General features: G+C 41.1%; 1 protein-coding gene across 7 annotated transcripts in view; it reads left to right on the top strand.

The window, feature by feature from the left end:
* LOC148031270 (uncharacterized) overlaps window positions 1-20,487 on the top strand; it is a 38,150-nt gene extending 17,663 nt beyond the window's left edge. For 2 of the 7 annotated variants that reach the window (XM_087684784.1, XM_087684785.1), the window contains 18 exons: window positions 5,477-5,628; window positions 6,251-6,410; window positions 6,490-6,549; window positions 14,344-14,534; window positions 16,502-16,579; window positions 16,653-16,718; window positions 16,813-16,915; window positions 17,027-17,091; window positions 17,189-17,273; window positions 17,680-17,757; window positions 17,827-17,904; window positions 18,845-18,964; window positions 19,061-19,129; window positions 19,207-19,332; window positions 19,455-19,503; window positions 19,593-19,681; window positions 19,792-19,884; window positions 19,990-20,487. In XM_087684784.1, coding sequence (XP_087540910.1) covers window positions 5,477-5,628; window positions 6,251-6,410; window positions 6,490-6,549; window positions 14,344-14,534; window positions 16,502-16,579; window positions 16,653-16,718; window positions 16,813-16,915; window positions 17,027-17,091; window positions 17,189-17,273; window positions 17,680-17,757; window positions 17,827-17,904; window positions 18,845-18,964; window positions 19,061-19,129; window positions 19,207-19,332; window positions 19,455-19,503; window positions 19,593-19,681; window positions 19,792-19,884; window positions 19,990-20,229 — 1,902 coding nt within the window. In that variant the 3' untranslated portion in view covers window positions 20,230-20,487. Of the gene's footprint in view, window positions 1-5,476; window positions 5,629-6,250; window positions 6,411-6,489; window positions 6,550-14,343; window positions 14,535-16,501; window positions 16,580-16,652; window positions 16,719-16,812; window positions 16,916-17,026; window positions 17,092-17,188; window positions 17,274-17,679; window positions 17,758-17,826; window positions 17,905-18,844; window positions 18,965-19,060; window positions 19,130-19,206; window positions 19,333-19,454; window positions 19,509-19,592; window positions 19,682-19,791; window positions 19,885-19,989 lie in introns of those variants that run through there. The other 5 variants (XM_087684783.1, XM_087684782.1, XM_087684781.1 and 2 more) reach the window with 5 other exon arrangements.
* The last annotated feature ends 852 nt before the right edge of the window (window positions 20,488-21,339 follow it).

The following is a 21,339-nucleotide window of genomic DNA, read 5'->3' as shown; positions in this document are numbered from 1 at the left end:
GCCTCCATATGTAAAACTCAGTGTAGAGGACAGCCCTACATCTGATGGTGAGAAGGTTGAAATGGCCAAGATACTATATGCTTCAGCTATTGGCAGTTTGATGTATGCTATGGTTGCTACACGTCCTGACATTGGGTTTGCAGTGGGAGTGGTTAGCAGATACATGGAAACCCTTGGCAAGAAGCATTGGGATGCAGTGAAATGTATACCTCAAAGGCACAAAGGAGTTGTGCATCTACTTTGGGAAGTAGAAGGCATCTGTTGTTGGCTTTACGGATGCAGACTATGCAGGCCCTGTGGATTGCAGGAAGTCCACTTCTGGGTATGTGTTTACTTTCACAGGAGGAGTAGTCTCTTGGATCTCCAGGCTACAAAAGTGTGTTGCATTGTCTACTACAGAGGCAGAGTATGTGGCTGCCACTGAGGCATGCAAGAAGGCTTTATGGCTTTCATGTCTGGTAGGAGAGCTTAGCATCACAGAGTTACCTGTTCTCCATTGTGATAGTCAGAGTGCTATCATGCTAGCACGGAATCCTGTCTTTCATGCAAAGACAAAGCACATACAGGTGAAGTATCACTTCTTTAGAGATATACTTGATAGCAAGAGCATTGAGCTTGTCAAATCAAAGTACATACAAATGATAATCCTGCAGACCTAGCTAGACATACCTAGACTTAGTTGATTCTTTTCTCCTGTTAAGGTACATTGCCCTTAGGTGGGAGGTTGTTGGGAATAAAGGCCCTCGTGCCTTTAAATGTGCTCGGGTGTGAACACATCCTTAGCACTTGTACTTACACACATATATATCTATCTAAAAACCTAAAGGTACTCTCGTCATTGCACTTACAAACGTGCTCTCTCTGCTATTGCTCTCTCTCTCACACACTCTATCTCTTTGCAACTAAGGAATACCCACTGTCTCGATCTTCGTGCCCCTCCCAGCCTCTATAGCTGAAGACCAGCTTGGGCAACAAAATCAGCATGCTGAAAATGAAATACAATAGCTTGAAAATGTATTACAGCAACTTGAACATGCAATTCAACAGCCAAATAATGAGGTCTTTGACATTTCTTTGAATGTGGATCCATTGCCTGTTAACACAGGTCATTGGGTAAGGTCTACTCGTGTCAGGAGACCTATATGAAGGTTTGATCCCTCTTTGGACTGCATTTCACCCATAGATGAAGGTGAGCCTCTTACATACAAAGCGGCATTATCATGTGACTAAAGAAAAAGTAGGAGCTAGCTATGCAGGAAGAAATGAAGTCATTGTATCAGAATGATACTTGGGATTTGGTTCCATTACCCAAATATAGGAAAGCTATTCCTAACAAATGGGTCTATAAAATCAAGTGTGTGGACGGCAAACCCAAATACAAAGCTAGGCTTGTGGCTAAAGGCTATACACAGAAAGAGGGGATTGACTTCTAGGAAGTCTTTTCACGTGTTGTCAAAATGACCACTCTTCGAGTATTGTTTGCTATCGTAGCATCTATGGATCTTGAACTTGATCAGATGGATGTTAGAATTGCATTCTTGCATGGTGATTTGGAAGAAGAGTTGTACATGAAGTAGCTAGAAGGCTTTGTTATACCAGGAAAGGAGCACTTTGTGTGTAAACTTAAGAGAAGCTTGTATGGTTTGAAATAGACTCCTAGACAGTGGTATAAAAAGTTTGATGCCTTCATGCTCTCACATGGGTTTAAAAGGAAAGCACTTCGTGTGTAAACTTAAGAGAAGCTTGTATGGTTTGAAACAGGCTCCTAGACAGTGGTATAAAAAGTTTGATGCCTTCATACTCTCACATGGGTTTAAAAGGAGCAATGCAAATCACTGCTTATATATCAAGAAGGTTGATTATGGAAGCCTTATTATACTTGTGCTTTATGTAGATGATTTTGGGCTGGCCACCAAAACACTTGTACTTAGATGTATTCCTAGTTAAAAGTGCCATGTTTCATGCACACACCAAACATGTTGATGTGTGGTATTATTTTATCGGACAAGTTCTAGATGATGGTCTAGGCACACTGACTAAGATCAAATCTTAGGATAACCTTGCAGATGTTCTCACTAAAAGTCTCGCAAAGGCTCAACACGAGCATTGTTGGGTGTAAAGGCCCTTACGCTCTTTCGAGTGTATATTACTTTACACATGTAAACACACCCTTGCGGGTGTAAGTGTACCGTATCCTAAGTATAAATATATTCCTTTATTCTTTGTGTACCATACTGGTACACATCTATCCCTCGTCTCTTAACTCTCACTTATTGTTCACTCAACTGCTGCACGCCTCGATCGACGCGCATATTCTGATTGCTTTCTCTCACACTCTTCACGGAGTGTATACAACATTGACAATTGGATACCTCCATGTATACCCAAGCAATGGGTGAACAATGTTGAGCTAAAACACACTTTTCAATTGATTACCATTCTTAAACGGCCCCAAAACACACTTCATTAATAATGAAAAACCCTAAAAAGAGGAGCGCTGTGAGAGAGTTTCAGTGGTCCCCCAAAAAACCCTAATTCTTTTGGGCACCCTTCAATGTCTATAAATAGATAGGCTACCCCCATTCAGCCTGATTCCTGTTTTTGCAGGTTTCACACCCTTGAGTGCATATTTCAGCTATCCGTCCACACACACGTGGCTGTCCAGCCCCAAAGACTGCTGCCACACCTTTTGCTGCTTTGTTTGCTCCTTCAGTGTGTAGGCGACAGTTGGTAGCCCATCTCCATCATCAGGCGACCTTTTGTTACTGCGTTTGGACCTATTCTACACCTGGCGGCAGCTGGTGACTGCATCCACAGCATGTGTTTGGTGTCATTTTCCCAGGTGATAGCTCCTCCGCACCAGGCGACAGCTGCCCGTCCTCTTTGTTATCTGTCGAGCTTGCGTTTGGTGCTCCAAGTCCTCCTAACACCTACGTTTACTGCATCCTCTCCATCCTACACTCTGATTGGTGGTCATAGACTTGGGATCATTCTCCGGTGGACGTCACTCTCCGACACAGTGCTCTGCCTTTGAGTATCTGTACACTCTTACATTCATTTGCAGCATTCATTCACTTCAGAGTCGTGTTCTTCTCTCCCTTCTTTTGTTTGTGTTTGAGTTTTGAGTTTTTGCGTTTAGGGTTTAAGTTTTTGAGTTTTGTGTTTAGGGTTTGAGTTTTGCTTTTTGTGTCTGTGTCTGTCTCTTTGTGTTTCTATCGTGGTTGTACACTTTGTGTTTCCTCAATGCAAACCCTAGCAATTTTCTTCACAATCAAGCCACTACCAAGGATCCTTAGAAAGACACTGATATCGATGTTGATTGTACCAATCCCTAATCACAGAGACTAGAAACAACAAAATCTTGATGTCTGTCATGAAAGAATTTTTGAAAAGCACTATCATGACCATGCATTTCTTGCCTTCAATTAGATTGTTGAAGTGTACCCTCATATGAGAAGAGATTGGGAGTGAAGACCGCTTTGTACTAGACATCCCATCATGAACTTGAAAGTCAAAGTAGCTTCAAGTTTTGAATCTGCCAAACTTGCTGATGCATGTGGAAAGCCACTCTTAAGGTCCACCGTGCCTATATATGGATGAGGCTCAGATGCCCTACCACCACCACCACCCTCTCACACTCCCTCCTTGGCATTGGAGAGCGACGAGGGATGAGAGCATAGCTAGGTCTTGGAAGTTGCATGGCTTGAGTTGGAGTCAAAATATAAGGACAGTGACTTGTTGGAGTCGTCCTTATCCTTCTTCTTTGTCTTCTCCTTCTCCTCCACAACACCACTAGTTTGTTACAATCCTTTTTGAAGATGCCCCTTCTTACCACAATGGTAGCATCGACTTTTCTTCTTTTGCTTGTCACCCCACTATGAAGCAACAAAGCATTTGAAGATTTGTTGCCAGATCAAAATGGTAATCTCCATTCTAAACGCAAAGCAATCTCATGCTCAAGCAACATCGAAGTTATATAATTAAAAGTGACAGCTGTTGTCAGTGTCTAAGCTTGTAAGGCTGTGGAGGTAGCTTGTAGAGGACAGTTCCCGCAAGATGGACCTTGGGGAGGGTGGGTTGCATGTTGGGAAGTTGATCCTGGATTTGTGTCACTCTAAGAAGAAATGATCGAATTGTACTAGTTGCCTCAAACTGAATAATTTGCAGCTGGCCATGTAGGCCATAGCTTGCATGGTTGATGGAGCCTTGTACATAAGCTGAAGCTTCTCCCATACGTCTAGAGATGTCCATTGGGGGGTAATTGTTGGAAGCATTTCCTTCGAGATGCACCAAAGGAGAGTAGAGTATGCCTTTGTATCTGCCTTGTCCCAATTGAGGACTGCTTCCTCATAGTTGTCTTCATCCTAGTTGGATGGGGGGATGGCTTTGGGGGACACAAGCGGATTCTGAAACAGTGTACCAGAGTTGCTTTTGCACAAACCAAGCTTACATCACTCCACTCCAGGCTAGATAGTTGGGTCCTTAAGATTTTCATCGTTCTTGCAGAATGGAGGAGCCGTTGTAGATGAGATGCAAAGTAGGTAAGGCAAGGGGTTTGAGAGAGAATGCACTTTGAATCGACAGCCCAATGCTATGAGATCAACAGTTCAAAAAAAGATAAGACAGTTTAGAAAAGACAGAGAAACTGATGTGAAGAGACTGTAGTGACAGAAGCATGACAAGCGACACAAGTGATCCTGCCCTAAAGTGTGTTTAGACTAGGCTGAAAATGCAGGCTGAAGGAATTGAGGCCTGTGAAAAAAATGAGAATCTCACAGAATGTCAAAATCTCAGCAGCTGATGTGACAATGATGGTTGATAAGACAAAACAGAGGTTGTAGCAAGTTTTGGTTCTCATTCTGTTTTATAAGGGCTATTGTTTTGCATGTGCATTTTTTGTGATGATTCAACAACCTTGTTTGGCTGAATTCTTCTAGTCCCATTGACATAGCAACATCACACTGCGTGCATCCAAATCAAGCCTTCAATGAGAGAATTTTCAAGTAGCAAGCAAATATTGACTGCACTCATTACGAAACTATCTGCTTATTAAATGCTCAAAACATACAAAGCACAAACACAAAACTCAATATGTGCAACTTTGATAACACTTGCAGCAAACACTGCACCACAACACACAAACCACCTTACACAAAAAGCCGGAACACACTTACACATTGTAACCTTATATCATTAGACATTGACATGCTTACCAGTCTGTGTACTGGAAAAATCTCTTTAAGGAAGTGGTGCATGTGGATCCAAGGTATGCAACTGAGGTACCATCTTTTTGGACATTTAAGCAAAATATTTGAGCACCCTGATAAGTTGCAAAGGCAATGCTAGCATACATCCCCATGTGCCTTGCCCCCTAGAGTTCTGTCTGTAAATGGACAGATTGGTTTGATCCTGATAACACTCAAGTAGTTTTTAATTCTACAGCGCTGTTAGATGCTAATACATTTTCTAATTGCAGATTTACTGGGGTCATGGTGTCTATGGTATTGAGGCTGCCTCAGCCTTCTACTTTGGAAAGCATCCTTCAATGTTAACAGAAGGGGATTGTGCAATGTTAACTGGACTTATACCTGCCCCCGAACTGTTCTCACCTTTTCGAGATCCTAGCAGGTCAGTCTGGCTACTTTTTACTATCATTGCAATTAGCCTAGTCCTTTGTTTTCATCGCAACATCAATTTGCGTTATTGGTTACAAGAAAAAGTATATTATTAGCAACGCCATGCTATCTTTTGATTTTGAGCATCATTTCTAGCAGTCAGAAACATGTTGAAATCTTGAAGTCTCACATAAGGCCTAATGAAGTATGACACTATTGTTTATTTAACACTTTCCATGTGATCATATGTAGCAGTCAGAAACATGTTGAAATGTCTCTCTCTATGCATGCCTTGTTGGAGGTAGCACATTCCCCAATTTGGGAGTTTCAAGTCTAGACCGAGACTCAATTTGGTCAGATCTGGGGATTTATTGTAGACTAACAGGACATGCTGCATAATTCTAAGCACATTCCAAGCAGTTCTAATCTTGCTTTTTCTTCCCAAAAACTCCAAATTACTTCCAACATGGATGTGAGCTAGAAATCCTTCATGTTAAAGCTCCTTGCTGAGTATAAACATTCATAGAAGTACTTGTTGATGGTTTATGTGTCATTTATTTTTTGAGGAATTTGAAATCTGTCACCTTATAGCTAATTGTTTCAGAATTTGCTTGTTTGATTTTATTTTCTTTTAGAGGTAAAAAAGCTCAAGGAAGAACACTAAGGCGAATGGTTGAGGCAGGCTTCTTGGATACTCACTCTGCTGAAGCCCTATTCCGGGAACCATTGGAATTGAACCGCATAGGGGAGGACAGCAATTTAGAATCATCTGGAACAATGTTTTTTGTTAGGGAGGTCAGATCCGATGGACTATCAAAAGATTGCATGACAACAAAGGCTCATTTGGTTTTCATAAATTTTTTGTATTGTGCAGGTTGTCTATGAATTGAAGAGGAAGTATGGATATGACAGAGTGTATGAAGGGGGCTTAAAGGTAAACTTTCAGATGACCTTCCATGTCATAACTGTGTACATTATGCTCACTTCTTGCACACAGCTGATCTTTGATATGAGACCAATAGGTGAGGCATCAGTATTTAGGGAGTATGCCTCTTTGGCTAGTTAGAATGGCAATGTTTTAAAGCTCATTTGTAGGGACCTGTACTAAATGCTGGCTTTTAATTTGCGAGTATTTATGGAACACATCTGGGCCATGCCTCCTAATAGAGATAAATAATAATCTAGGATGATCAGGATTAAATGATCAATTATGAGATTGTGTGGGTATGGAAGTATGATTGGAGTATGATTTAGGCCCTGGGTCTGAATTGTGCATGGACCTTACTTATGTGTGATTTTCAAAGACTGCAGGTAAAGTTTCAAATGACACCCACTATTCTAAATCACTTAATGTTCCTAAGTTACACAGATAGTTAAGACTATGTGCTTGTATTGGGGAGTTTTGTTTGTTTTTTGTTTGGGGTGGTTGGGGGTAAGAGGGAATTCTGAATCCTGTCCTCTTGGATGTGAAAATGAAAAATTGAACCTTGAAGATTTATTTTCTTGTGGAAAAGTATCCATTAGTTGTTTGGTAGTCCCTTATCCTTGTTTGCTCCATGTTTATGTTTAGACTTTGGAGCACTATTTCTATGAGTAGCTCATGCTCTTTGTCATGCTAAATGGCTTGGTGGACAAGCTCTGGGATAGATCCATCATTAGGAGTGGATATAGCCCTCAAAGTTCAGACCTTAACAATGTTGCTATTAAGGAACACCTTCCTGAAAGTTCACACCTTAGTAGCATTACTAAGGAACACCTTCTTGCTTAAGGCATCTACAACAACATTATCCTTTCCTAGCCTGTACTCAAAGTGAAGCTCTTGCAATGGATCAATCCATCTTCTTTATCCCAAATATAGATATACTTGAGTAAAGATCCACTTAAGATTTTTATGGTCCATCACCAAAGAAAACTTCCTTCCTAAAAGATAATACTTCCATTACTTCAAGGTATGAAATTGGCAAGTAATTCCAAGTCAAACATGGCATAGTTCTACTTAAGAATTTTGTGGTCCATCACCAAAGAAAACTTCCTTACTAAGAGGTAATACTTCCATTACTTCAAGGAATGATTAATGGCAAGTAACTCCAAGTCAAACATGGCATGGTTGGATTGATAGGGTTTCGAATATCGTGAAGTATAAGTCACATATCTTTTTCCTTACACTAAGGATCCTTTAATGTAAGTCAACCTGCATTAGTTAGGACTTTGAATGCTTGGTTGAATTCAAGGAGTTTCAATATTGGAGTCATGGTCACACATTTCTTGATCTTATATAAACTTTGTTAGGGTAGTGTAGTGCTCTACTACCCATATGATCTGGGTGCATTTCTTTAGGAGACTAGTTAGGGGTGTAGCTATAAGGGAAACCCTTGACAACAATTTAAAGGCATCCCATTAGTCTTAGAAATCCACAAAAATCCTTGATTGTCTTAGGTACCTAAGAAAACCAAGGATTTTTATGGATTTCTAAGACTAATGGGATCCTTGATTGTCTTAGATATCACTGTCCTTTGCAAGTTCAATCGACCTCCCTTCAATAGTGATAATATATCTTAAATATTTGATTCAATCCATGTAGAACATACACTTTCTCTTCTTGGCATAGAGCTGTTTATGACGCAATGTTTGGAGTATAATCTTTAGCTGGATCTCATGATCTTTTTGGAATTTACTAGCATGAACTCATCTAGATAGGAATGGAGGAGGGAGATTTTGTCATGCTATGGTATAGGGGAAGAGTATATGAACATACTTGGAATGAGGGGTTGATGTAGTGTAGGATGAAATGTTGGTTGGGCACCATAGGTGTAGTGGAGGAGGGGTCGATCCCCCATCCAAGGGCGGCTACATCATTGCATCCCCCCCCCATGGAGAGGGGCTAGTGCCATCTTGCTCTGCATCCTCATGGAGGATATGATGGTTGATGGATTGGAAAATTGCACTAGTGTACCTTGGTGGAGGGGTCAAATGTGCTTTAGGATGGAAGAGAGATGTCATGGAGGATTTGAAGGGTGCATCAGTGTACCTAGTTGGAGTCCAATGTGGTTCAGGAGGAGAGGCAGATACCATTGTGCTATGATTTAGGGGAAGCCCACCCTATCTACTAGTGGTTTTACATTTCCCTTTTGGCAGTGGTGCTATTACTTAGAGCAAAAATAACCAATAATTGCATTGTCTAGTATAGAGGCAGAGTATAGAGGTGCTGCAATTACAGCATGTGAAGTAGCTTGGTTATGTAAGCTACTTAGTATTTGGGGATGTAGGTGGATAACAAGGTTATCATATACTGTGAGACAACCTTAGTAGCATTCAATTATCTAGGAATCTAGTATATCATGCATGGACCAAAGTCCATTATCATTTCATTCGGGAGCGGGTTTTAGCAGGTGATGTTGACTTGGTTTATGTTAGTAGAGAGAGAGAGAGAGAGAGAGAGAGAGAGAGAGAGAGAGAGAGAGAGAGAGAGAGATCGCACGGCAATCAGCATATCCCATTGGCATGGATGTGGCTTGGGCATTGCTTGATTGTATATCCTCTGGAGTTCATGACAGGTTTGTGTATTTGGAAATCTTAGGGTTGGCCCCGTCATGTGTGGTTGAAAGTGGCTCAATCTATCGTGATTTGTATGGTTTCTTATTTTTTTTCCATTGCTTTTTTGGACAAAGAAGTCTCTCTTGGAATTGATGCAGCCCATCTGCTTTATGTTGTGAAGAAATAAAGGGAATGGGTCAAGGGTATCTTGGAAGTTGGCAGCATGTTACTACTCCAAAACGGTTGGGGGGAGTTGCTTTGTTGGATGTTAATCTCCATATGATAGCTTTGAGATTGGCACTTTCGTAGGCCCTATGTGTGAAGAGTCATCCTTGGATTGACATTGCAAATTTGTTTATTGAGGAGTTTGGTGTCTCCCATGGTCTCATAGTTATTCGGGTTTGTTTGTGGCATGTGCTGAATTTTACTGGCCTCATAAAATTTCAGAGTCCTTTCTCCTTGCTCATTTAATTGGCTCTCGCAGAAGATTCTCTGCTTTACAGTTTGGCATCCTTCTGATCTCTAAGGATGTTTTGACTCTTTGCTACATGGGTATTTCCAATGGGAATTGTTTCTTCTGTACCATTGCAGTTGAGTCTTCGCATCACAGATTTATCTGGTGTCCTTTTGCTTGGAAAATTTGGCACTTTCTGTTTCGCTTTCTCAAAATTTGGGGTTGTTGGCATATTTGGATCAATGGCAATGCATCCATTTTTGATGCTGCCTCGGGCATCTGGAGTCATATTGTGAAGGTTAAGGGACTTATTCAATTGCAGCTTGATCTTATTCAGCATGCAGTTATCCTGCCTTGACTTTTATATTTCTTTGTGTTCTTTCCTCATGTGACTTTTGTTCTTTTTTAGTCGTTTGATATAATATAATCATCCTTACCGAGAGAGAGAGAGAGAGAGAGAGAGAGAGAGAGAGAGAGAGAGAATCTTGCCTTGTGTCATCATGCTTGGTTCCCTGCACCTTGCCTTGCGCAGTCGTGCCCTGTTTGCTTGCCGTGAGCCTATTGCCCTATCAGGGGGGTCCTTGCAGCCCCACATTGTTTTAGGGGCTTGCACTCCAACGTGTTGCCTCTTCTTTACAAGTTGCCGCCTACTAGACAGGGGTGTCACAGAGACAGACAGCGTGAGGGAAAGGCAGGCATGGACGTAGCATGTGGTCGCTTGCTATAGATAGTATCTACCTTGAAGTTCTTCCCTAATCGCGTACAAATTTATGCAGTCCTCTTGTCTAGGAGACCTGCTATCAGGAGTGGATAGTTTTGAACACTTAATCTAGCAACATTTTAGAGTTGAACACTGCCTTCATTGATCAGGTGGTGGAGACCTTGGGGCTTGATTCGGATATTGAGGAGGGGGGAGAAATGGTTCCTTGTACTGAGATGGTGGCCCTCTGTTCGGATGTTCAACCACCGGTTAAATGCAACAAACATGTTTCCGATGCTTTGATGGAGGATTCTAAAGAATTCCTGTAGCATGATCATCAGGTGTGCTCCTATGCACAAGTCACGACTGCCCGCTGAGGAGTCTCAAGATTGGGACTGAGAGCATTTGTTAGAGTTTTGCCAATATGTTGCTGGGAGACAATATCCAACACAATTGTGAACAATTCTCTAATCAAGCCCAATGTGATGTTTTGGATGCTACCGTGGATACAAAGATAGTGTTGCATTTTTGATCCACCTCCTATGAAAGAGGGGTTATCCTATTGCTTTCTTGGATTTGCCAATGGTTGCATTCAATGCTGCTAGGTGACTATGTGGAGGAGATTTTTGTGGGACCATGGGGCTTTTATGAAGTAATGCTAAAATCCGCAATACTTCGCGACAATCTCTTGGCAAAGGTGCCTTTGTTCTTTGATTGACATTTGGTTCATGTTGTGCCCTAGAGACGGATGGCTGATTTTGAGCGCTTCAACAGGAATGCCTGGTGTGGGTGGAAGTGGAAGCCTACCCTAATCTGTATTGGCCTTTGTTAAAGGAATTAGGCACATCTCTTCATTGGAGCATTTGAGGCATGTATCTATTTTGTAGGGAATAGCAAGAGTGGATGGAAAGAGTTGTGCTTGGATTTTGAGGCCACCAATAACCTTTTTGAGAAACCCAAAACTACCATGTGAGACGGTAAGAAGGTGAGTCTACTACAAGCTTTTGGTTATTGGCTTTCTTACTTGCTTGGGATAATGAGAAGTGTAGATGGATATGAGAAGGTTATGTTACCAAGGGAGCCCAAGTGATCACCCCAGAGAGGCCAAGGCATCGGACAAGGTGGCTGCCCAATGGCCTACCAAGACGTGAAAAGGTGGATGAAACCACATTGAAGTCTTTTACTTCTTTTTTTGGATGGTTTTGAATAAGGTTTCGTCCTATTAAGTCATTGTGTTCGAGTGGGAGAATGAAAGGGATGCTTAGATCCACCACATCACAAAACAAACAAGCTATCCTGACCACTTGTGGGTATCGAGACGAAGTACAAGGGTGAAGAAGTGGAGAGTTGTGGTGGTAAGGGGATAAATGAAACCTTTGGTGGAAACTAGCTCAAGATTCACTCAAGAGTGATTTGCATGATGAGATCCAAAGAGTAATGCTACATGATGAGAATATGCAGGCAGCAAGGTGCCACTTGGACAATGTCCCTTGTGGAAAAATTGCTCACTTGCTCAGGTGCCCTTTTAGAAAGGTGATAATGATGATACAATGCAAATGGAAGATACAACAGGGAAGGGAGGCTGATGTGTAAGACAAATGTGGAAACCTGTACAATACCAATGAAGGATAAGAATCCCCTCTCAATCGTGGATATCAATATTGAAGGAGGGAGAGGAACCTAATGTTGGTCTTTGTATGGTGTTGAGAACCATGATTAAGAATGCAATGTGGTGATGAAGGTAGCTCAATGCTTGTTAGTTGAAATAGCCAAAGGAGAATCAACCTTCTAATACATGGAGCATGCTTGCTTTGATCTCGAGAGAGGACTCCTTTGCTGACCAAGTGACGTAGGTAAGCTTGAATCTCAACCTTTGGAGAGGGCTCCATGCTAGTTGACAAGTGTGAGAGTAGTAGTCCATCATGCAAATGGATTTAATGGATGAAGAAGGAAGACTTGACACTCCCCAATAGGAAGAGCGGGGGAAGAGTCAACCACAAGGCAGCCAACATTGGTATGCTTGAGACTCGACCTTGGTAAATGGCTCCTATGCCAGTCAAGAATGTGAAGGCACAACCAAGAAGGTAGTAGTCTAGCCACAATCACCAAGGTGGTAGTCCATTTGAATGAATAAATGAACTAGGAGCATAGTAAATGATGGTTAAATGATAAAAACACCTCAATTGAAAGGAAAGAAAGATAGATGCCAAGATAAGGGAAAAGAATGCTTGATCTTGAGAGAAGAGATACTATCTTTGTCTCCATGTTGATGGAGGCAATGCTCCCCAAGGCAGGAACCAAAAAACCAAATCTTTGGCCCAATTAGGACCAGTAAAATACGTGCAATGTTAGTCCTATTGAAATACAAGACTCAGTATGAAAGGATCAAGAAAGAAACATGCATACAATATGTTTAATATTGAGATGCTGTGGATGATGTGTTAAATGAATAGGAGAGCTAAATGAGCGTTAGATGCAGTGGAAGTAAAGGTAAGAAGGAAGTGTGCAGTAGAAGACTTGACGTAAAGGTAGGAAGTGTGCAGTAGAAGACTTGAAAAATTGCAGCTAAGCTTAAAGGAAACTAGCCTAAGGTTCCTATGGATGACTTGGGATGCCTAAGTAACTCTTTAGAAGAGCACTAGCTCTCATACCATGTGGAGATTTGTTAGGGTTTGCAAAAGAAAACACTGGGTGTACAACCATGATTGAAACACAGACAACTCAAACACGCAAAAATGCAAAATGCAAAACACAAAATTGCAAAACGCAAACATAAACAAAAACATAGAAGAAAGATAACTTTGAAGTGAATGAATGAATGCTGTAAATGAAGGAAAGAGTATACAAGATGCTCAAGTTCAGAGCTATCCAACAGTTGATGGCTCTTCTGGGAGTGGGCTAAGGGAGTAGTTGAAGTGTGATGTCCATCGGAGATGGATCTGGAGTGCTGTAACCACCAGTCCGAGCAAAGATGATGCAGAAAGTGGAAGGGCAGCAGGCTGGGAACCGAAATGCAGTAGTCTCTGGGGCTGGAGCTGGTAAATGCACCAATGTAAACGCTTGAAGATAATGACAACCGCTTTGTGGCAGTAGTGGGAGGTTGGTCGACAGTTGTAGGAGGAAGATCTGATGCAGACTGAGATTGCACTACAGTAAACACAAGCTATATGATGCTCGTGAAGAGGTTGGATGGTAGGGCAGTAGAAGTGGACATGGCGGTAGGGGCTGGCAATGATGTGGTAGCAATCGTGATGGGCTGGACAGCCATTGGAGGGAGGGCTGATGGCTGAAACCTACAAGACAAGGGATGAGATTGAATGGTGGGCAGCCTACCTATTTTATAGATGAGTGGATCCTCCCAAATTAGGGTTTGGCTTATGGGACAGACACTCTCTAGGACCATGCACTGTTTAATGAAAGTTTGGGTAATTAAAATGTTTTGGGGCTGTTTTAAAGAGCTAATCGGTTTTTAGTGTATTTTTTAGCTCAACACTTAGGAGCGTGATTCAGAGTGAATGAGGGGTGACCATGGGATGCCCACAACATGCCCTTTTATGGGGGATTTTGGTGCATTTGTCCTACTTTGCAAAATGAAAACCTTTTTGACATAAATAGAGCATTTTCAGGCTGATTTAAGGAGCAAAAATTAGGCATAAATGCATGATAATCAATTTTTAATGCCAGCCTTGATTTCGTGGCCCAAAATCTTATGCTGAATCAGAATTTAGCTCAGCTCTCAATTAGCATAGGAGTTTGGGTTGGTTTGATGACTTGTTGATTTGCGTAATCTTGTCATGACTTCTGCAATGACATGCCATTAATGTCATGCAATAGTGCTTGTGTAACCTTGTTGGCATTTCTGCTGTGATGTACCCTCATGAGCGATGAAGTCTGAAGTCTTACCACATAAATCTTGTATCATGGATGGAATCTGAAACAGTCAGGTTATTTGTTAGCCTGTTATGCCTGTCTTAGGACATGCACAATTTGCAAGTTCAGGCTTGATAAAGTGTTGATTATAATTCATCTTTGTGTCGTAGGTCTATACCACACTAGATCTTGACATGCAACTACTTGCTGAGAAAGCAATTCAAGCTAAGTTGACTGAATACGACAATGAACGAATTACTTTTGTTGAAGGAGAGTTACAGAAGATCTGTGAAAAGATGGAGAGTTGTCGCAAAGATCGTGAACTTGAGATTGTGGCAGCTAACTCACAAGTGTCTTTATCGTAAGATTTGCCACATTTGTTACTAAAATATCTCACACTCAACATGTCATTTCACCTCTCTTTGAAGTTTTGAACAGGATGTGTTAATAACTGCCTGGTTCTGAAGTTCAGTACCTTGCTGGAGCTTTGGCAATGTGAAAACTTGTAAGGCTCTCCTGCATTGGCATAGGTAAACTTTAGCATTTGCAATGTGAAGTCTTGCAAGAAAACTACCATGCATTGGCATAGGTAAAGCTTAGCAATGGCCCTTGTGGGAGGTCTAAGTTTGTTTTCCTTGAATTTGAGACTTATATGATAGATCATCTGCTTGTCAGTTAAGGTTGGAAAAGAGGTTCCTGTCTGCTGATCAAAGGCAATTGGCCCAATTTGTTTTACTTTAATTTCGAGAGTTGATCATCCTTTCTAGTTAAATTCAAAGTTCTGGAAGATACGTTCCTTTCAGCTGAAGGTCAATGTCTGTTCACAAGTATCATGTCAATCAAAACACTGTCCTTTTACCTATATATATGAGTAAGATTATGATTTCTCTGATTTTAGTGAATAGAATACAAATGGTTTAAGCTTGTTGAATGATAGCTTAATAGGAGCTATCATATTACTTGTGTGCAAAAACGCTTGTGCATGATGTAGGTAAAGGTTGTGCCCTCCTGTTGTTCGAGGATTCATGGTTACTTTTTATTTGAGCAATTATTGGAAGTGTATGTCTAGGTCCTAGCTACAGGCATGCAGTCTCCACTGATTAGGTGTTGAGGCTAGCATTTTGAGGATGTCTCTGTTGTTGAATTGTGTTCCTTCTGGAAAAGCCTCAGATATGGACATGACCTAATTATGACGATTAAATAAATGTATTGACTTGACTGCTGTAGTTTTCACAAAGACTAGATAGGGGAAGAGACCTTTTAAAGTTTTTAAATCTTCTTCAATACATCAACACTTGATGTATGATTAAAATAATAAATTGTAGAGTTCTTCTCGCATGGATGACTCTCTCTGAACATCCATGGACATGGAATTCAGATTATAATTTGTAAATTCTTAAGTGTCCTGGATTTCGGTGAATATTTTCTTCTAAAATGGTTTTAAGTTTTGCCACTGCCAATATCTCTACTCAGACTAAAAAAGGAAAAATTGCCTGATAACCAGGCTTTACTTGCATTCAAAGTTGTCTTGTCAGAGTAGGTGTTATATATGAAGAGAAAATTCACACAAACTCAAGGATTGGTGAGGAGTGAGCCCCCTTCAAACAAGCACACTTCTCCTCCTTGTCTCTGTCTAGTTGGGGCTGAATTTAAGCGTGGAGTTAGGTACGATTTATTCAATGTGTCCATATGCAAACTTAGTCTGGTATTGAACGTACACAAAAGTTTTGCAGATAAGAGTATATGGTATTTTGTACAACCATTTGAAAATGCACAACAAATGGATTGTTAACCTTATAGATAAACTTTATTTTCTTTGGAGGGGTGGGGGCACAATTTTTGTTGCTGTTTCTTGCAAAAAGTCTTATGATCTTGATCCAACTTCTAGTTGATGCAAATGACAGAGTGTGACTAGTTGTATCACATTTCCAACTTCTCACTCATAGGAGTTATTTCAGACTAGGTATTAAAGACTGCACAATGACCAAAATCTCTCAGGACTGAGTTAAGTTTCCTTACCAGTTTAGATGATCTAGATCAGTACGTCACATTCCTGTGTCTTGAAGGTTTAGAAAGACCTCAGGCATGCTTCTGACAGGGCTGTTTGGCATTGATTAGTACATTTCCTCAAATGTGTGTCTCTTCCGTTTTACTTTTGAATACTATAAGCATGCTCAATCCCAACATGTTAATCCTAGGTTCACTCTTGACACGTCACTTAACACTTATCATCACATCTTAAAAGAGCTTGTACTCCTAACTTTTGGTGACATGATTGGATCACTCATCTTTCTAACTCATTCTTACGTCTGAATTTACCTGCAACAGTAAAAATATGAGTGAGGATGATACTAGAACATTGGCAGAGAAAGCTGTTGCATCTATTGTTCAGAAGTTTTCTTTAAGGTAAGCATAGGGAGAACCATCGTAAACGCAAAAACAATTGTGGTTCAGAAACTTATCTGGAGGTTGACTGCAGAGAAGATGTCCTTCAGTCATCTCTTCAGAACTATCAGGTAGAATTGAAGAGAGCCATGAAATCAAGGTAAGGGGTCCTAGAAAAGCACAGTGGTATTAAGAGGCAATGGACCTGCTTCATAAATGCAGTCACAAATCTTATGATGTGCCACTATGGGAAGGTTAGAAGCAGCAATGGTTGTGCTGGATCATTCAAATGGAGCTGTGCGTGTGCTAGTTGGTGGAAGGGAGTATTTTGAAAACTCTTTCAATCGGGTCACACAGGTTAGCTTCACTCTTAATGAACTTGAGAGTCTGGCAGGTTTTATTTTGGACACTGTTACAATGATTTTCTTGATGGGAATGTGATTGTTTTGCTATTATCTGTACCCTCAGGCCTATCGATCTGTAGGATCAATGTTTAAGCCGGTCGTTTATCTAACAGCATTGGTGGAGGGAATGTATGTGAAATTTTCCCAGTTTATAAGAGTGTTGTTTATTTTCTGATGATCTTCTGGTCCTTCAAGATTCTTGCTTTTGCTTTTCTCTTGTGAATAGAGATCCAAGACATGTTCTCTCAGGTGAAAAACAAGCTGTTGCAGATATTTTCCCTAAGAATCAAGGCAAAAATCCCAGCAAGGAGGTATGTGTACGCATGCTTCGTGGCATCTCTGAACTGTCTTTCAAGGATTGTTTGTTGGCCATGCAAATGTAGTCAATGTATGCAATGGTCAAACTTTTGCATATGATTTGAATGGGCTATCATTTTTGTATGAGACTAATCCTAGTGCACAATGTTAGTAAAAATGATGCCTTTGAGTTGGGCACCCTCTTTACTTTCTTTGCATCCAGTGACGAGCATGTCATGAATTAGGCAGCTTATAATGGGAGTCAATAAGCTGTAGGTTCGTTGCCTATACTTTTTAGACATTTCTAGCATTCAAGGGATAAAGAACAACACAGTAAACTTACCTCTTACTATATGTGGAGAAGGCTGCCTTTTCTGTGCTGTCTTAGTTGACTTATTATCTCTAATGAAACATCTACAGGGGACAATGCGAGAAGAAATTCGTAGTCCCTTAAGCTCACCAATTGCTAAGCTTTGTGCCAAAGCTGGAGTTGATAAGGTATCATTATTTGCTCATCAGCTTCTCTAACTTTTCTTCAGGAGAATCAGATTGTAACTCTTGGTGCAGGTTTGTAGAATGACTCAACTTTTAGGAGTCAAAGCTTCTCTTCCCCATGACCTTGGTGTGTCTTTGGGAGGTTTTGAGGTATGTTATCTTTATCTCTACTCTAACAGATGTTTACAAGCACAAGTACATTCAGTTTACTCCTATTCACTGCAGTACAAGATATCGGTTCTTTAGTGACATGTTGTCAATGCATTTTGAAGCTGGATCTGTGTTTTAACACTTATGCTATTTATAGATATGGGGAAGAAATCAATGCACAACAGGCATTTGGCTTGTTATATTCCTTTTGTTGGCAGTTCTGCACTTGTTGAAAGTGTCTGTCACTTCTAGAATAGTGTAATGCGGGCAAAGTGTAAGAAGATACTAGATTTTAGCAGAGGTTAGAAACTATAATCCGGGCATTACCCCGACTTGCTACTTTGTCACTTAAAGTTCTTAGAGCTAGTTTTATACTAGTAAATGGTTGCTAGGAAATCTCAAAAAACTGGGGGAAGTAATGGGAAAAGGGTTTGCTAATAACATAGAGCTGTGGTATGCATTGGCCTTGGAGGCTTGCTTAGGAGGCAAGGTGTCTTGGCTGCAGATTTGGGGCTGGATCCTCTGAAGTAAAACGTTGAAACTATCTTCTGCTGTCTATAATTTTGCATTTCTATGAGCAATAAGTTTATGCTTTCTTCTTATAGGCAAGTATATGTATGTAATGTGCCATGGACTGGCATTCATATTGCGTGGGATATGTTGAAGGAGCTGGGGATGCCTTATGGCATCACATCTATAGAAGGACCCATTGCCTATTCTTCAGTGTAACTGCTGGGCTTAGAAGAGGGATCTATTCCAATCATCAACGTAACTTCAGTGTTCACACAAGGATCGTTTGCTGTGATGCCACATGTATTTTCCCAGTTGGTCTGCTTTAGATGTTCAACAATTTGAGTGTTCACAATGTTTGTCCGTGTTTATCTCTGTACAGTGTATATGCAATAACAAGTTACATATGTGTCTATCCTTGAATCTGCAGACTACCCCTCTAGAACTTGGAACACTGTATAGCACTATTGCATCAGGAGGCTTTCATCATGAGCCACATTTAATAACCCGAGTTGAGACAAAGGAAGGTGAAGTGCTTGATGAGTTTAAGGTAAACATTCCTACGTGCATAATGTATGTTTTCCAGCTCTGAAACCATAATTTCTCTAGTCTAAAGCTTTATGTCATGTAACCCCTTTTGAGGCAGCATCCTGCAGGTAACAGAAATGTCATCAATGATGACCATGCTGTTGCAGAGTTACATAAGCTATTACAGGTAATAAGTCAGGTCACACAGATTGACTGTTTGTTGGTCAAGTTGCATGGTTGTCTGCACTGTTAACAATTTTGCAGGCTGTGGTACAAAGGAGGACAGGGAGAGAAGCACAAATAGAACATCCCTGTGCAGGCACAAGTGGTACGTCACGCGGTTCTAGGGATGCATGGTTTGCAGGCTTTACATGTGACCTTACTTCTGTGGTTAGTGTCTTGCAGAAACTCATCATCTCAAGTTTTGAACAGAAGAAGTGTATTGACAATCAGTCTAGTGGTTGGTGTCAATGTTGTTAATGATGTGATATTCTCCTTCGGCTTTGTGACAGGTGTGGTTAGGCTATGATGACAACAGTCCTATTGGGGGGCTTAATCCAGGTTTAGGAGTGATGTTGAATCCTGAAAAGGTTTTCTGAAACAATCAAGTTTGACATCAGGTTTGAACATGTTTCTTGTTGTTTGTAAAGGTACGGGGGCCTCTCATGCAGCACCAGTTTGGCAACAGGTCATGCAATCTATATACAAGATGTGCCTGCTAAGAGGGTGCAAGGTCCAGGTTCAATGCAGTCATTCTTATTCTTTTATTCTGTAGGGCATGCTGGTAAAAAGTGCCTTGATGAATCTGATTGGTTTCTGAACTCATGTGTTAAGCATTTGATGGCACAGGACCAACCAGTTAAGATATCTAAAGGTCCTTCTGCTCAAAACTCCAAGAAGCCATATAGGAGATCAAAACATTGTACGAAGCTGTTTTGCCAGGTGTGTGCGGTAGTACATAAAATATCCAGCATGTTGAAACATAGTGTTTTCTCCTCTTTCGTTTTGATTTTACTTGGCTGAGGGTCTGCTTTGTGAGCATTGAAGGTCTTCAGAGGAAAACCACCCACTGTGGCCAGTGAGAAAAGTTGGAAAGATGTGCGGGACTGGGAAAAGAGCAACATCGTCTGGGAGGAGCAAGAGAAAATGATGGATTGGATAGCTCAATACTTGAAGAGGTCTTCAGAGATGAAGGAGCTGAGGAGCATTTGGCAGGAGAGGATTCGCAAGTGGGCTACAAGAGCTCCACCATCTATTCCTTTGAGTGAGAATGCAACAGCGTCCTGAGGCCTGTTTTGTTTCATGTAAATGGTTTCTCATTTTCTACTGCAGAGGCCTTTGTTATTTGTGGCCTGCAGAGTGCTTCCAAATTCTTAGCCTGCCAGGGGGTAGCCCTAGTGGTTGATTGTTGCAAACTGTAACTTTTGTCAAGAGAGAGGAAAATGAAATACAGAATTCAAATGTTTGGCTTGTCACACTTGTCAAACGGATTATATCCCAATCGAAGGCCCTAATGAAAAATTGTGAATGGATATCCATTGGTCAACAGAGTAGCATGGATTTTGAAAGACTGAGGAATGCATGATCTTAGTTTTTTTAGCCCGCAGGGGTGGGTTGGGGGGTGTTGGGAGCGAGTATGCTTCCCTCATGGGAGGTTCCACTAGGAATACACACCATGTTGAATATGACTGACTTCTGTGTGGCACTAGGTGGGCAGGCATGCATTGCATTGAATGGTTTGTTCCAACACCTGATATGGGGGGAAGGGCCTTACTAAGGAACTGACAGGACTGATGAGGATATGGACTGATCTATCTGAGGGACTTCACGAAGTCCTGATTTTTTATTTTTGATGCTTGGTATAATAGGCTGCTTAATACCCCTTGCATGCATCATGTCAAGGGCAAGCTTGAGCTTTCTGCGACCCCCAAGGTGAAACTGGAATATAGTCTGTCGAGGGAAAGGACTAGAGGCTAAACTCTTAATTTTAATTTAAAACTTTTTTGGGTTTTTTTTTTTGGTGGGGGGGGGGGGGCGCGGGTTTCATCATCATGCATTCTTCAGGGTCTGGTTTTTGAGCTGTAATATTTATTTGATAATGGCAGCTATTGGAGCTGTGGCATCTGACAAGAGGCCTAACAAACACAAGATAATCAATGTAGAAAAAAAAAAAAACAATTTTGGTGGCAATTTGAAGTGCTTGATCACCAAATGCCAAAGAGTATTTGCCGGGGGGGGGGGGGGGGGGGGAAGGGTTGTTTCATCGTCATGCATCCTTCAGGATCTGGTTTTTGAGCTGTAATATTTATTTGATAATGGCAGCTATTGGAGCTGTGGCATCTGACAAGAGGCCTAACAAACACAAGATAATCAATGTAGAAAAAAAAAAGAAACAAA

Source organism: Lygodium microphyllum, chromosome 9, assembly GCF_053477565.2.
Source record: "Lygodium microphyllum isolate KBCC chromosome 9, Lygodium_microphyllum_v1.1.10, whole genome shotgun sequence".
NCBI classification, from domain to species: Eukaryota; Viridiplantae; Streptophyta; class Polypodiopsida; order Schizaeales; family Lygodiaceae; genus Lygodium; species Lygodium microphyllum.
This window is presented reverse-complemented; position numbering and strand designations above follow the sequence as displayed.